At 39.6% G+C, this 10984-nt stretch overlaps 2 protein-coding genes and 1 long non-coding RNA gene across 3 annotated transcripts; 2 read left to right on the forward strand and 1 right to left on the reverse strand.

Annotated features, from left to right (window-relative positions):
- On the forward strand, nucleotides 1-1723 carry LOC131880818 (trypsin II-P29-like). Its single transcript, XM_059227525.1, has 4 exons — nucleotides 1-355; nucleotides 949-1208; nucleotides 1273-1411; nucleotides 1488-1723. Exons 1-4 carry the CDS (start codon nucleotides 79-81, stop codon nucleotides 1616-1618), a joined length of 807 nt encoding a protein of 268 aa, XP_059083508.1. The 5' UTR covers nucleotides 1-78; the 3' UTR covers nucleotides 1619-1723.
- Nucleotides 1724-4894: 3171 nt separating this feature from the next.
- On the reverse strand, nucleotides 4895-5830 carry LOC131880819 (uncharacterized). The gene is made up of 3 exons (XM_059227526.1): nucleotides 5622-5830; nucleotides 5333-5551; nucleotides 4895-5191 (listed from the first exon to the last, which is right to left on the reverse strand). Exons 1-3 carry the CDS (start codon nucleotides 5766-5768, stop codon nucleotides 4961-4963), a joined length of 597 nt encoding a protein of 198 aa, XP_059083509.1. The 5' UTR covers nucleotides 5769-5830; the 3' UTR covers nucleotides 4895-4960.
- A 915-nt stretch (nucleotides 5831-6745) lies between these two features.
- On the forward strand, nucleotides 6746-8759 carry LOC131880579 (uncharacterized). Its single transcript, XR_009373281.1, has 2 exons — nucleotides 6746-6887; nucleotides 7918-8759. It is a non-coding gene; the product is annotated as an uncharacterized LOC131880579 (long non-coding RNA).
- The last annotated feature ends 2225 nt before the right edge of the window (nucleotides 8760-10984 follow it).

Consider the following 10984-nt stretch of genomic DNA (forward strand, 5'->3'; position numbering starts at 1 on the left):
AAATAGCTATTTATCTTACAAAAGATAAAGTAAAGGAACTGAGCCATCTTGAATCAATTGACAATTCTAACCTCAAGAATGATGCGACATCTCGCAGTGACGGTTTCCCTGTTGTGGAGTGCGTGTTCCATTGGTTTAGGCGCAACTGTTTCAGATTCAAGGCTTAGTGCCAATGATCGGATTGTAGGTGGTGAAGTGGTCAATATAACCGATTACCCTCACCAAGTCTCGCTTCGGAATGTTGTCTTTGGATGGTCACTCTTTTGCGGTGGAAGCATTCTAAATGAGCAATGGATCATCACTGCAGCACATTGTGTTGATGGCCTTCTCGATATTCAATACGACGTTGTAGCTGGTAAGGTTAAATAATACATTAGAGTTACCATGAGTCTTAAGAGATATGATTTTTTTTTAATTCAAAACGCTTTTCATTGCGCGAGTCTTGACTTGCAACAACGCAAAGGAAACCAAAGACCATAGTTGAAAACGTTATTGATGGTTGTCGGGTCCCGAGCCATCAATTCTGAGGGGAAGTTTGATTCCTTCAGATCAAATTTGGGTATCGATCGTTTCGATCCAACATTGTACTTAGAAACTCTGTTATCACAAAAGAAATCTGCGATTTCAATGGTTTTTTTTTGTGCCGGGGAGAGTCCGATTGTCAGAAAACGGGCCTTAGTCCGTCAAAAATACACCATGTATAATACAAACCCTTGAAATGCGATTGCATTAGCCTAAATTAGTTTTGGAAAATCAACACAGCTTTTTGGGAGGGTTAGAGTCCAACAAAAAGCTCTGGTCTTTTGCATGTATCTTTTGCCGGACTCGACAAGCGTTGACTCGTCCAAAATGCCAGGACCAAACCGACTTTTAAAAAGCCTCAATTTTACAAAATACATCCAACGCAAGTGAGGGGCATTGATGAGAAGTTATTCTTCAACGCTTCAGGACAACAAAACATTCACATCCCGGATGAATTCGAAGAAGTCCGGTTTGTGGCTGCCACTTTCATGCATCCGGATTACATTTACACCAGTAAAAATCACGACATTGCCCTTGTGAAACTCACGGAACCTCTCGAGTACAACGAGCGCATTCGACCCATTGCGTTGGACTCGGAACTCGTGCCTGATGGAACGATTTGTACAACCCTTGGTTGGGGCACTACGTCCGAAGACTCATTGCTTTTGTCATCAAATTTGCGGAAGGTGTTACCTTTACATCCAAGTCTTTTATCGCAAGATTGGTATTGAATGATATTCTGAATTGTAGGTGGATGTTCCGGTGGTAGATGACCAGACCTGTGGGCGCGTCTATCCCTCGGAGATGGTTCCCGAAAACATGATTTGTGCCGGGGAGGAAGGCAAAGATTCCTGCGCTTCGGATTCAGGCGGACCTCTTTTGTGCCCAAGTCCGATATAGAAATTGTCCAATTTGATGGCAGATTGAGTTGATAAGTTAAATGAATGTGTTTTTTCTGATTGCAGCTTCCAACGGATTGGGCTTGGTTGGATTGACTAGTTATGGAACGGGCTGTGGGCGACCTAATTACCCTGGGGTATATACCGAAGTTGCTAGTTACATTGAGTGGGTTAATGAGGTGCTTGACAACAACTAAAGATAAAAAGCTGGGAAGTGATATGATTGAAGAATTGTGTTTATTTGCTGCGCGTAATGCAATACGATATCTGAGGAAAAATATAGTTCAATGCTTCGCACCCGATTACCTTTTGTCTCAACTTGAAGGCTTCTGATTAGAGCTGAACTTGTTTATTTATAGAAAGATCCTGTCCCTTTCAATTTGTAAAGGATAAGCGAAAGGAAATTTATCCCGAGTATTTCCTTTCCTGTTGGAAGTTTCATAGTTTTTTTCCAAATCAATACAAAAATAGACGTTTGAGCAAAGAATAAATGGAGATTATTCTTTAAGAGACGAGTTTATTTCATGTGAAATGCGCCATGATTTTAAACCCCTGGATAAAAAAGCTAGTGAACGGCTTAAAATCAAGAACAATTTAAGTCAAGCACAAGCTTTGTATTATTTACTTTTGGACGATTATGTAAATTGGGATGACCCAATGTTGAATTTTGAATGTTTCAAAATCTTTGAATGTGATCGTTTTTTGTTTGTGATCCCAGACCAGCCTTACATTCAAGAGTGGCCAAGGGCCACGAATTCAATAACTGTACATGAACAAATATTTAACAAATTATGACACCACGACTTATAGGAAATCTCATTCTCTTGTATCGATTGACATCCTGAACATCAAGGGCAGACATATCCACCATTGACTCGAATTACAGCTAAGGTCTCACCTCTTCCAGCATCTCAATTGCATGTATGACGTTGTTGCCCATGCGGGTTATCTCATATCATTCCGCCAAGGCAAGAACAATTCAAGCTTGCAGGAGTTCTTGACCTACAACTCAGACTGTACCCGGAGATATGGATTGCGATTGTAGTTTTAGGATTGCTTTTGGTCAGCTACATAAGATTTTGACAACATAACTTTGAAAGGAACTACTTATCAAGTGAATATTATAAAAATGACCTGTCTTTACTTGAAGAGATCTACGTTTCTTATTTTATTACTTTAATTCGAAAAGTGGCCCAGAGTTGCTATGACCCCGAGTAGGCCGATTAGGCGGGAAACTCGTTCACTGTCCATATTTCTAGAAGTTCGTGACTTGGGCTTCCCCGTCCATGAACAAGTTTTTGTTCGCCATAGTTGACCTTCCTCTTTAGCCTCCATAAAGTGAAAAAGCTTGCGTACGGATTGTAATGAGGAGAATAAAAGCCCCCATGTCATAAGACGCAAAAAATAGTTGATAATCACTTTAGCACTTTTGGTATTTGCTTCCATAACATATCCTAGTAACTGGAAATTCTGTCAAGATACAAAGCACAAAACAAAGATACTGGGGCTCCCGGTTTATCGAGAAAAAATGACCTGAGAGCAGAAAAAAAAAGAAATTAATGTTAGAAGTTAAAGCGAAAAGATGGCCTGGGATCGAACTCATGAATCCGAGCTCACGTCAGTCACGCGTCAGTTAACTGCGCTATATCCATCTCATCTTTAAAAAATCGGACTAAAAATAAATGAAAAGTTTTGGAAATCAACAGAAATATGTAAAAAGGAGCTGAGAATCAGCAAAAAATGTTTAAAAATCCAAAAAGGGCAGAAAGGCCTGAGTCGATTTATTCAAGAGCTTTCTGTTCAAAATTGAGAAACCGATTTAGATCTAAATGATCCACCATGATCATTCCAATGTGGGGTTTCTATTTTTATTTGCCTACTTTGAGTAATATTCGTAATGGAGTCAAAGGGTAAGCAAATTGAAAGGTAGTGATGCCATTAACAGCTGTTTTTGAAAGTATGAAAGTTGTTTTCCAATTTTCGATATTCTGACATCTCTATCGTCAGAAAAAACGAAAAATTTACGGATTTTTTTCATTGCAGAAATACTAAAAGATACCTCTTATCAGAGCACAACCACCACATCCTTGATTAAAAATCTAGCAATTTAATCTCAAATTGTACAGCACAACCAGGGTCGCAAAATAGAATAATTTTAAAAGTTCATTTAATTTTGCGATTTCGGGAATTTCTTTGGTAAAGCGATCGCTTTCAAAAGTTTTAGAAAATTCGCCTCCAAATTGAAGATTTTGGGAAGAATTGAAAGGTGAGGAGGGGATCTCTAACAAAGAAAAAGTAGATAGGTCTTACTCATTGTTCAGCGCTTGCCTGCCATTTGCAATCATAAGTTCAAAAGGTAGCCCAACAAACATCTCCTGAGTTCATCATGGCGCTCAATAACAGTGGGTGAAAAAATATGAAGAGCAAAAAGGAATTTAACTTATTGATTGTGGATGACTTCAGACGCATAAGTAGGTAAAAGGAATTGTAGGTTATTCTGGCGACAGAGGGCAAAGCGAATGTTTTTTGTCGCATGACTATGTAGTTTTGAGCATATGCGTGACAAACGTTAGTCAGTTTTGAAAGCCAAATAAAGTGCTGTGTGCAACTACATTATCTATGCGAGCTACTTTAAAAAATATAATTTCCCGCCTTCGGTTGCAATCTTGATTGCCATTGCAGACGAAAAGTATATTATCTTAAATGTCTGCGACAACTCATTTGTAGCTGAACTATATGCATTGATAGAGACCATGATTATGCTACTTACTACCTGATTAAGACAAAATTTCCTGGTTTTCACGATGGGAGGGTTTGTTTTTGCTGGTTATGTTTTTGTTCTTTCCAAAACAAAAATGTCGCAGTCCTTAAAGATATTTTTGGTAAAACAAAAAGTTCCAAAGGTGCTTAGAAATGAGGTTGAATATGTAGGATCCCTATCTTACAGGATAGACTAAACTAAGAAAGTTAACAATAACGGAATCAGAACTCATCATGAAATAGGTCTAGGGTAAAAATAACCAAGCAATGGAAGCTAAAAATATGCTCTTTTTCTTCTTTTGTGCTATAATCATTCGAATCTGAATGTATTTGCCCAATATCAATTGATATTGTGCATGCTTACTGGATGTTTGCCTGCCTGTTGGCTAAAAGCAAACTATTTGGCCGAAAAATATGAACTATTTTTCCGACCCCTACTAGTAGATAGCGCAAAAATACAACGCTTTGAGTACGATCGTACTCAAGGAACCAAAAATGTAACAAGATGATTCGTTAAGCAGGATGTTTCAACTATTCTGAAAATGGAGAAAATTTGGCCTTAGACGACTAATTCCCCTCTTCATCCATGAAGGCCAATTAACTTATTTGGTCACCCCTAGTCGTGAATTACATCACCCATGGAATTTTGACCTTTCTCATACTTGGATCGTTCCCTTACGATTAATGGGGGTTGCAAAGACAAGCCCAAAGTATCTAAGCTTAATGTTTATTGTCTTGACTGAGTTTCAATGGTAATCAAGGCACTGAAAAGTTTCATTCTAAAATTGCACCAAATCGTCAGAGATGCCAACGGCGTTGTGCTGATTAAGCTCGCCATCGATAATGGGTCCAGTGGAAAGCAAGATATAGAAAGCCTCACTGGCCAAATCAAAGGTCACCTCTTCAGCAGGGTCCACAGGGGTCAAGAAGGTCAAGGAAGAATCACGGGTAAAAGAGCAATAGATGCCGTTGTCGTTGGTCACAGATCCAGTGGTCAAGCCAGTATTATCCTAAAAGCAAATTAGCATTAACATTAAGCCAGGATCCCAATTCCATTTTGTTCTCTCAGGATTAGATTCCGATCCCAAGAATAAGACAAGGAATGTCCCTCTAGTCTCAGTAATGAAGTGCAAATCTTTGGAAGTACTCACACCAACAGGCAGAGGATATTTGACCTCGTCGGACTCAGCCACGTTCCAATAAAGATCAGCGTTGCCAGATTCGGAGTTGCAGATCACCACACTGTCGTCTCCCATGGAAGTGTCTCGAGACAAACCGAAACCCACCCATCCGTTTTCGGGATTGGTGGCTTGAAGCTCGAAGTTGTAGGCTTCTCCGTCGAGGGACCAAGCCACGATCAGGGAACAATCCTAACACAATTGGACAGACCCGTGCTAGTTTTCATTGAGACATTGTTTACTGCAATAGTCATGATCTTACTTGAGTGTCAACACAGCCACTTCCGGAGTCCGCGTTTACACCCCAACAAGTGGTAGTTGTACCGCAGCCATCATAGATGCCTTTGGCAATGGGATTAGCGGCGGCTACGGCTAAGCAAGTTGCAACAAAAACGGCAAAGGATTGCATTCTGTTTCAGATGGAAGACACTCGAATGTGCAATCGACAGTTGATGTGTGATGATGTGACATTAGTTTGTAACAGTTTTTATACAAGAAATTCGTACCTGTGCTAAGAGCGAAGGTGCTTGGTCATCATTATTTGCAAAAGGATTCATGGAGTACGATTCCAGGTCACTCAATTAACTCCCATGCGTTATTGCATTGTGCAGGCAGTGTAGTAGGGTTTATGTGCGTCTCTCTTCAATTCGGGATCTCGATTCTTCATTATAGTACCTCTGAAATTTTAGAATTCAGACTGTAGATCTTGGAAGTTAGTTAAAAGAACATTTCAAATAGACCGGCAACCGGCAGACCATATGCATGTATTTCTTCTGTTAAAATTGAGAAATGTTTAATTTTTTGTTCTTTTTAGGGTGCAGTTGTTTATGATCGGGTAAATAAGGCATTTTAAATCACGACCTAACCAACAACAAGTACGTCATAATGTTTTGCCTATGATTTAGGTTGGTTGGAGCATTTAGATATTGTTTCTGATTGTGAAATATGTAGATATTGCTAACGATTTTGATCTTTTTTTTCTTGGTTTGGGTTTTCACGAGCTCTTGAGATCTGGACTCTCACCGAGTTTGGCAAGCCAAACTCGACTTTGCTTGGGATGCAATTTTAAGCTACCATAACCGAGCCGATCTATACGAACAAGGCAAGGATATTCTTTCTAAATGGCTAATTGTCAGAGATTATCCGCTTTAAGGAACCAATGTTGGAGACACGCATGCGCTCACCAAAGGAGGTGGGTTAGAGCCCCGCCCTTGGAGGGACGTTTACAGGAGCTTTCATCTCCTTTCATTTTCAGTTAATCATTCATTCAGTCATCAAATCGAAGGAGACCAAATCAAAACATCCTTTAACAAGGCAAAGCTTCTATAGCAATTCAAACGACTCTTAAGAGTTCTTTTATTCCTCATTTGATCTCAATTGAGTGCAAAATGCAGGCTATCACTACAGTAATGTCTGCAGTACGTTTTGTTGGGGTCAAGAAATTCAAAGATAGGGCTTGCCCAGGCACTCTAAACGGACACTATGAGACTTGATAATCGATCAAGCATCCTTCAACACTTTTGTTCAGGTACGTTGGTCATTAGTTTTTGAACGGGCAAAATTCAATCATACTTTTGGAAGTCATTTTTATGAAACAAAGGCTTAAACAAATTGTGCCCCAATTCAAGACATACGTACGAATTAGCCAAGTGGGTAAATTACTTTCAAATACACCATGTGTCCAATAGGGTGGGCCCCTCGATCAAGCATGTTAGTACTAAAGTCGTATGTTTGCTCAAATTAATCATACATACGTATACGTATATCAAGTTAGCTTATAATAATGAGTGGAGTAAAGTCTCAAGAGTTACATAAAATACACAGCAGTACGGGGCAGTTTAGATTAGATACCTTCATGGTTTTAAAGATGTATAAGTAAGAATTATATTGCAAATTTACAGTAAGGTCAAAAGCTGTCATCTTTAATAACATTCTTTGAACATATATATCACATTATTCTTTAATCAACCATATACCGGCCGGTTTGAAAATTCTGGAATGATATCACCTAACAATTAAACTATTGACATCTTTCAAAATGGAAATCAAAATGTCTATGCTATCAACGAGTAAAAGAACACAATGCTTGTAGAACTTCTTTTGATATTGTTTGGAAGTTCTCGATGTGAACTCCGTAACCAGACTTTATAGATTTTATCAAATCAGGCATAAGCTCTTTCAGTTACTTTTATGGCACTCTTATTCAACCGCATCTCCAAAGTCTTTCAATCCATTAATCTTGAGAAAATTTTCAAATCGAATAATTTAGATATTGTTGATGGATGAATTTCAATTTCAATAGAACATTTTATAAACTTTGGTTGTCTTTCACTCAATTTTTCTATCTTACGTCTACTCAGAATCCTTACTCTATGTCATATTGGTTGTGTATAAAACATTGACATGATGTGGTTCGCTTCAGGGACATTTTGCCATTTATTTGTGCTTATTTTGAACTTCGAAAGTCGATCTGGAAAGATGCCACGACGCAATGCAGAAATTAATTTGCCGAACTCTGCTTGTTAGCTTGATCAATTATTTGCATCCCAATTCACTAGGGCGGGTAACCAGGTGCGGACTGCGGATTAAGCTCAATGGAACCTCTATCACTTGAGAATTGGCGACATCCAAGCTCAACAACACCTACGCACTTTTGGTTTGGTTGGACCTAAACCGTCCTGAGGACTGCGCGGAGTGTCGAGAATGACTTCCCCAACTGAATGACTAACTATCTCATTTGTGAGGATCGTCAGAGATAAAGGAGGCCATGGCTGGTTGGGACTTTGAATGGTGCTTAAATTGGTCTGATTGCTCTGACTCATGACCCATTAAGGTTTTTTCTCTCTTTCTCAGGCTCCCTAAACATATGGTGACAAAATTTGAAATGGGCCCTTGATGGACAATTCTGATCAAGCCAAGGCTTGAGAGTCGTTTCCAACCACGACGAATTCACAACGGTCCCCAAACGGCTCTTGGAGACACTCCCTTGTTCTCAAAGCTGTTTTTTCTGTCCAATTCAAAAATGCCTTCAATCAAACTGAGGCGCCCAAAGAATACGAATGCCAATCTTTCAAATGGTCAGCCAAGGTGACAAAAAGTGTCTTGGTGATATCAATGACCGACTTTGTGCTTGTCGTCTAATCTCAATGTGATGACTAATGGCTTCATCCATGGATATCTGGTATGGTCTAATAGCCTATCATTGATTTATAGGCTGCTACTCTCTCCGTTCACTCATCCCACACACGAATTCCCGTCGAGTCCGAGAATGGCATGGATGCAAACGAGCTTAAAGATTCCATTAACAAGGCCCTACTCCGTTCAATGGTTTTGATATTACAAGCCCAATTGATTCATTGCCAAATTTTGGGGGTCCCAATAAAACAAGGTTTTCATCAAATGGGCCGTTGTAGGCTGAAATTCAAACTGTCGGACGATCGGTTGTTTCTGGCTGAATGGACCCGTCCGTCTTCAACACCATTTCAGGCTTCTTGAGAGGCAAAGATCTCAATTTTTGACTCTGCCCTAAAGAGTGGCCGAAAAAGCTAATTCGATTTGAGTGGCAGAGAATATAAAATGAAACGGTCAATCAATTTAAGAGCTGATCAAATCCTTGGAAATGCCGGCTTCGAATATTGAGGCGATAATGGTCTCCTTCACTTGGCATCACTGGTAAAACGTCAGCAGCTCACCAGTTGGACCATCAATCTCCCCTGATCCGTGATTAAGATATTATAGAACCATGGGCTGTAATAAATGGACCAAGGAACCAAAGTGTACACAAGTGCATGGATGATTTCGTTTGTTACCTAGATCTTTGGTTTTGGAAAAAAAGGAGAATCCAATTTGGTGAGAAAGAACTAGGCGGATCAATGAAGAGCAACGACTGAAGATCCAATGCTCTTTGAAGAAGAAGAAGAAGAAGAAGAAGAAGAGAACGAGTAGAAGTGTCGATGTTCTTCAACTAATGGCCTCATCGTCAAAACAACTTGCGATTAATATTTGAACCCATTCAACGGTTTTGGCGCCGCTTCCATTGACTTCTATGAAGAGGTGCCACTCATCTGCTGATCAACTCGTTCAGCGCCTTTGGATCAATATGGCCTCAATCCCATTTTATGGATGGAGATCGGTGTGATTCGTTTTCGGATGATATACTTGAATATCTGCGGTAGTCAATTTATGTCTATCTTGTGAGGGAATTAATCACGGTCGGTTAGGAAAAAAAGAAGCGATAAAGGAGGCAATCATTCTTCCCTACAAAGTGATTCACCCTCCCAATAAATCTGGTTCGGATTTCAAAGGAATATTTCTCAATCCTTCTTCGTCGTCATAAGTCTTGTTGAAAAAATGGCAAATGCCTTTGATTCATTGATTGCCAATTGATCCTGTTAATATGAATGCATATCTTTATTCTCCAATTCGGATTCACGAGGAGGTTCTCCGTCGAGGCCGCCAATCCTTAGTAGTACAATATTGCTTTGTGGCCAAGAAAAGCTTGTTAGAGACCGGGAAAATGCTCAGTATAAGATTTAGAGCCTAAAATTTTGGCAGATTGGCTTCATAAGTCATTAGTAACAAACCTGAACGAATCAAGAATGACCTAGGTTCGCCTTTCGTTGAATTCTTCTAAAGCGGTATCAAAAACTTAAGTGGAAAGTATGGAGAGCGGATGGACGACTTATAGGATCATCTCCAGAATAGTTGTCTATGACCAAGTGCCGTTTTGAACCTGTCTTTATGCTACATCTGTTCCTATTTAGATTTAATGTTTGCTTCAATTTTTCCACGTAGACACCTAAAAACTGAAGCGGAAATAAATACATATGCAAGTTTGTGCCCCGGCTTAAGTCAATCTCAGCAATTATCTTGTGCTTGAATAATATCAATGTCGAATTCGTTATTCCAAATTTTAATGATCACCATTGTCCAGTCCAATTAAAGAGGTTCATTGGCTGTTGCTTATTGTTAATAAGAGCAGGAGACCTCATAAGTGCCATAACAATTAAGACTAATGCGTTATTTTTCGATCTTTGAACGTACTAGTAGGCAATCTGGACGATGAATGCTGACTAGAGGAATCAACCTGTGATTGGATCAAAGCGGAAAAATCAAATCCTGACAAACGATAAACCCATTTGTTTTAACGATAATTGACCTTTGAGCCCTCGTTCTTGGCCAATTGACGTGAGGTTGAAAAAAAAACTGCTGGACTTGAACAAGGTCCAGTGTCTTATTTCTCATGCAAATCAAGCATTTTGGTAGATGTGCTTGCAAACATGGAATCAAACTGAGTCGGAAGGAAGTTCCGGAGATAAAACAGACACTTTTTGCCACCTGAAAATACTAACTACGGGGGATTGGTTTTGAACTCTTTCAGTGAACCCCTTTGTTATATATCATGCACGGAGCACTTCGAATCTGGTGTCTATTTCTGTCCTCTGTAATCTTTCTTGATAGGTTCATGTTAATGACAATCGGTAGCACAATTTCGTTTCCAGATCGGGATTTGGGAACGATCCACATGAAAATATGTTTGGCATGCGATCATTTGCAGAATTTGAAATCCAAATATCCTCCTGCAGCAGTCAAATTGTCAGGATAGCTGTTGAATTTATGCCGCGA

This window comes from Tigriopus californicus, chromosome 5 (assembly GCF_007210705.1).
Source record: "Tigriopus californicus strain San Diego chromosome 5, Tcal_SD_v2.1, whole genome shotgun sequence".
In the NCBI taxonomy this organism is placed as follows: Eukaryota; Metazoa; Arthropoda; class Copepoda; order Harpacticoida; family Harpacticidae; genus Tigriopus; species Tigriopus californicus.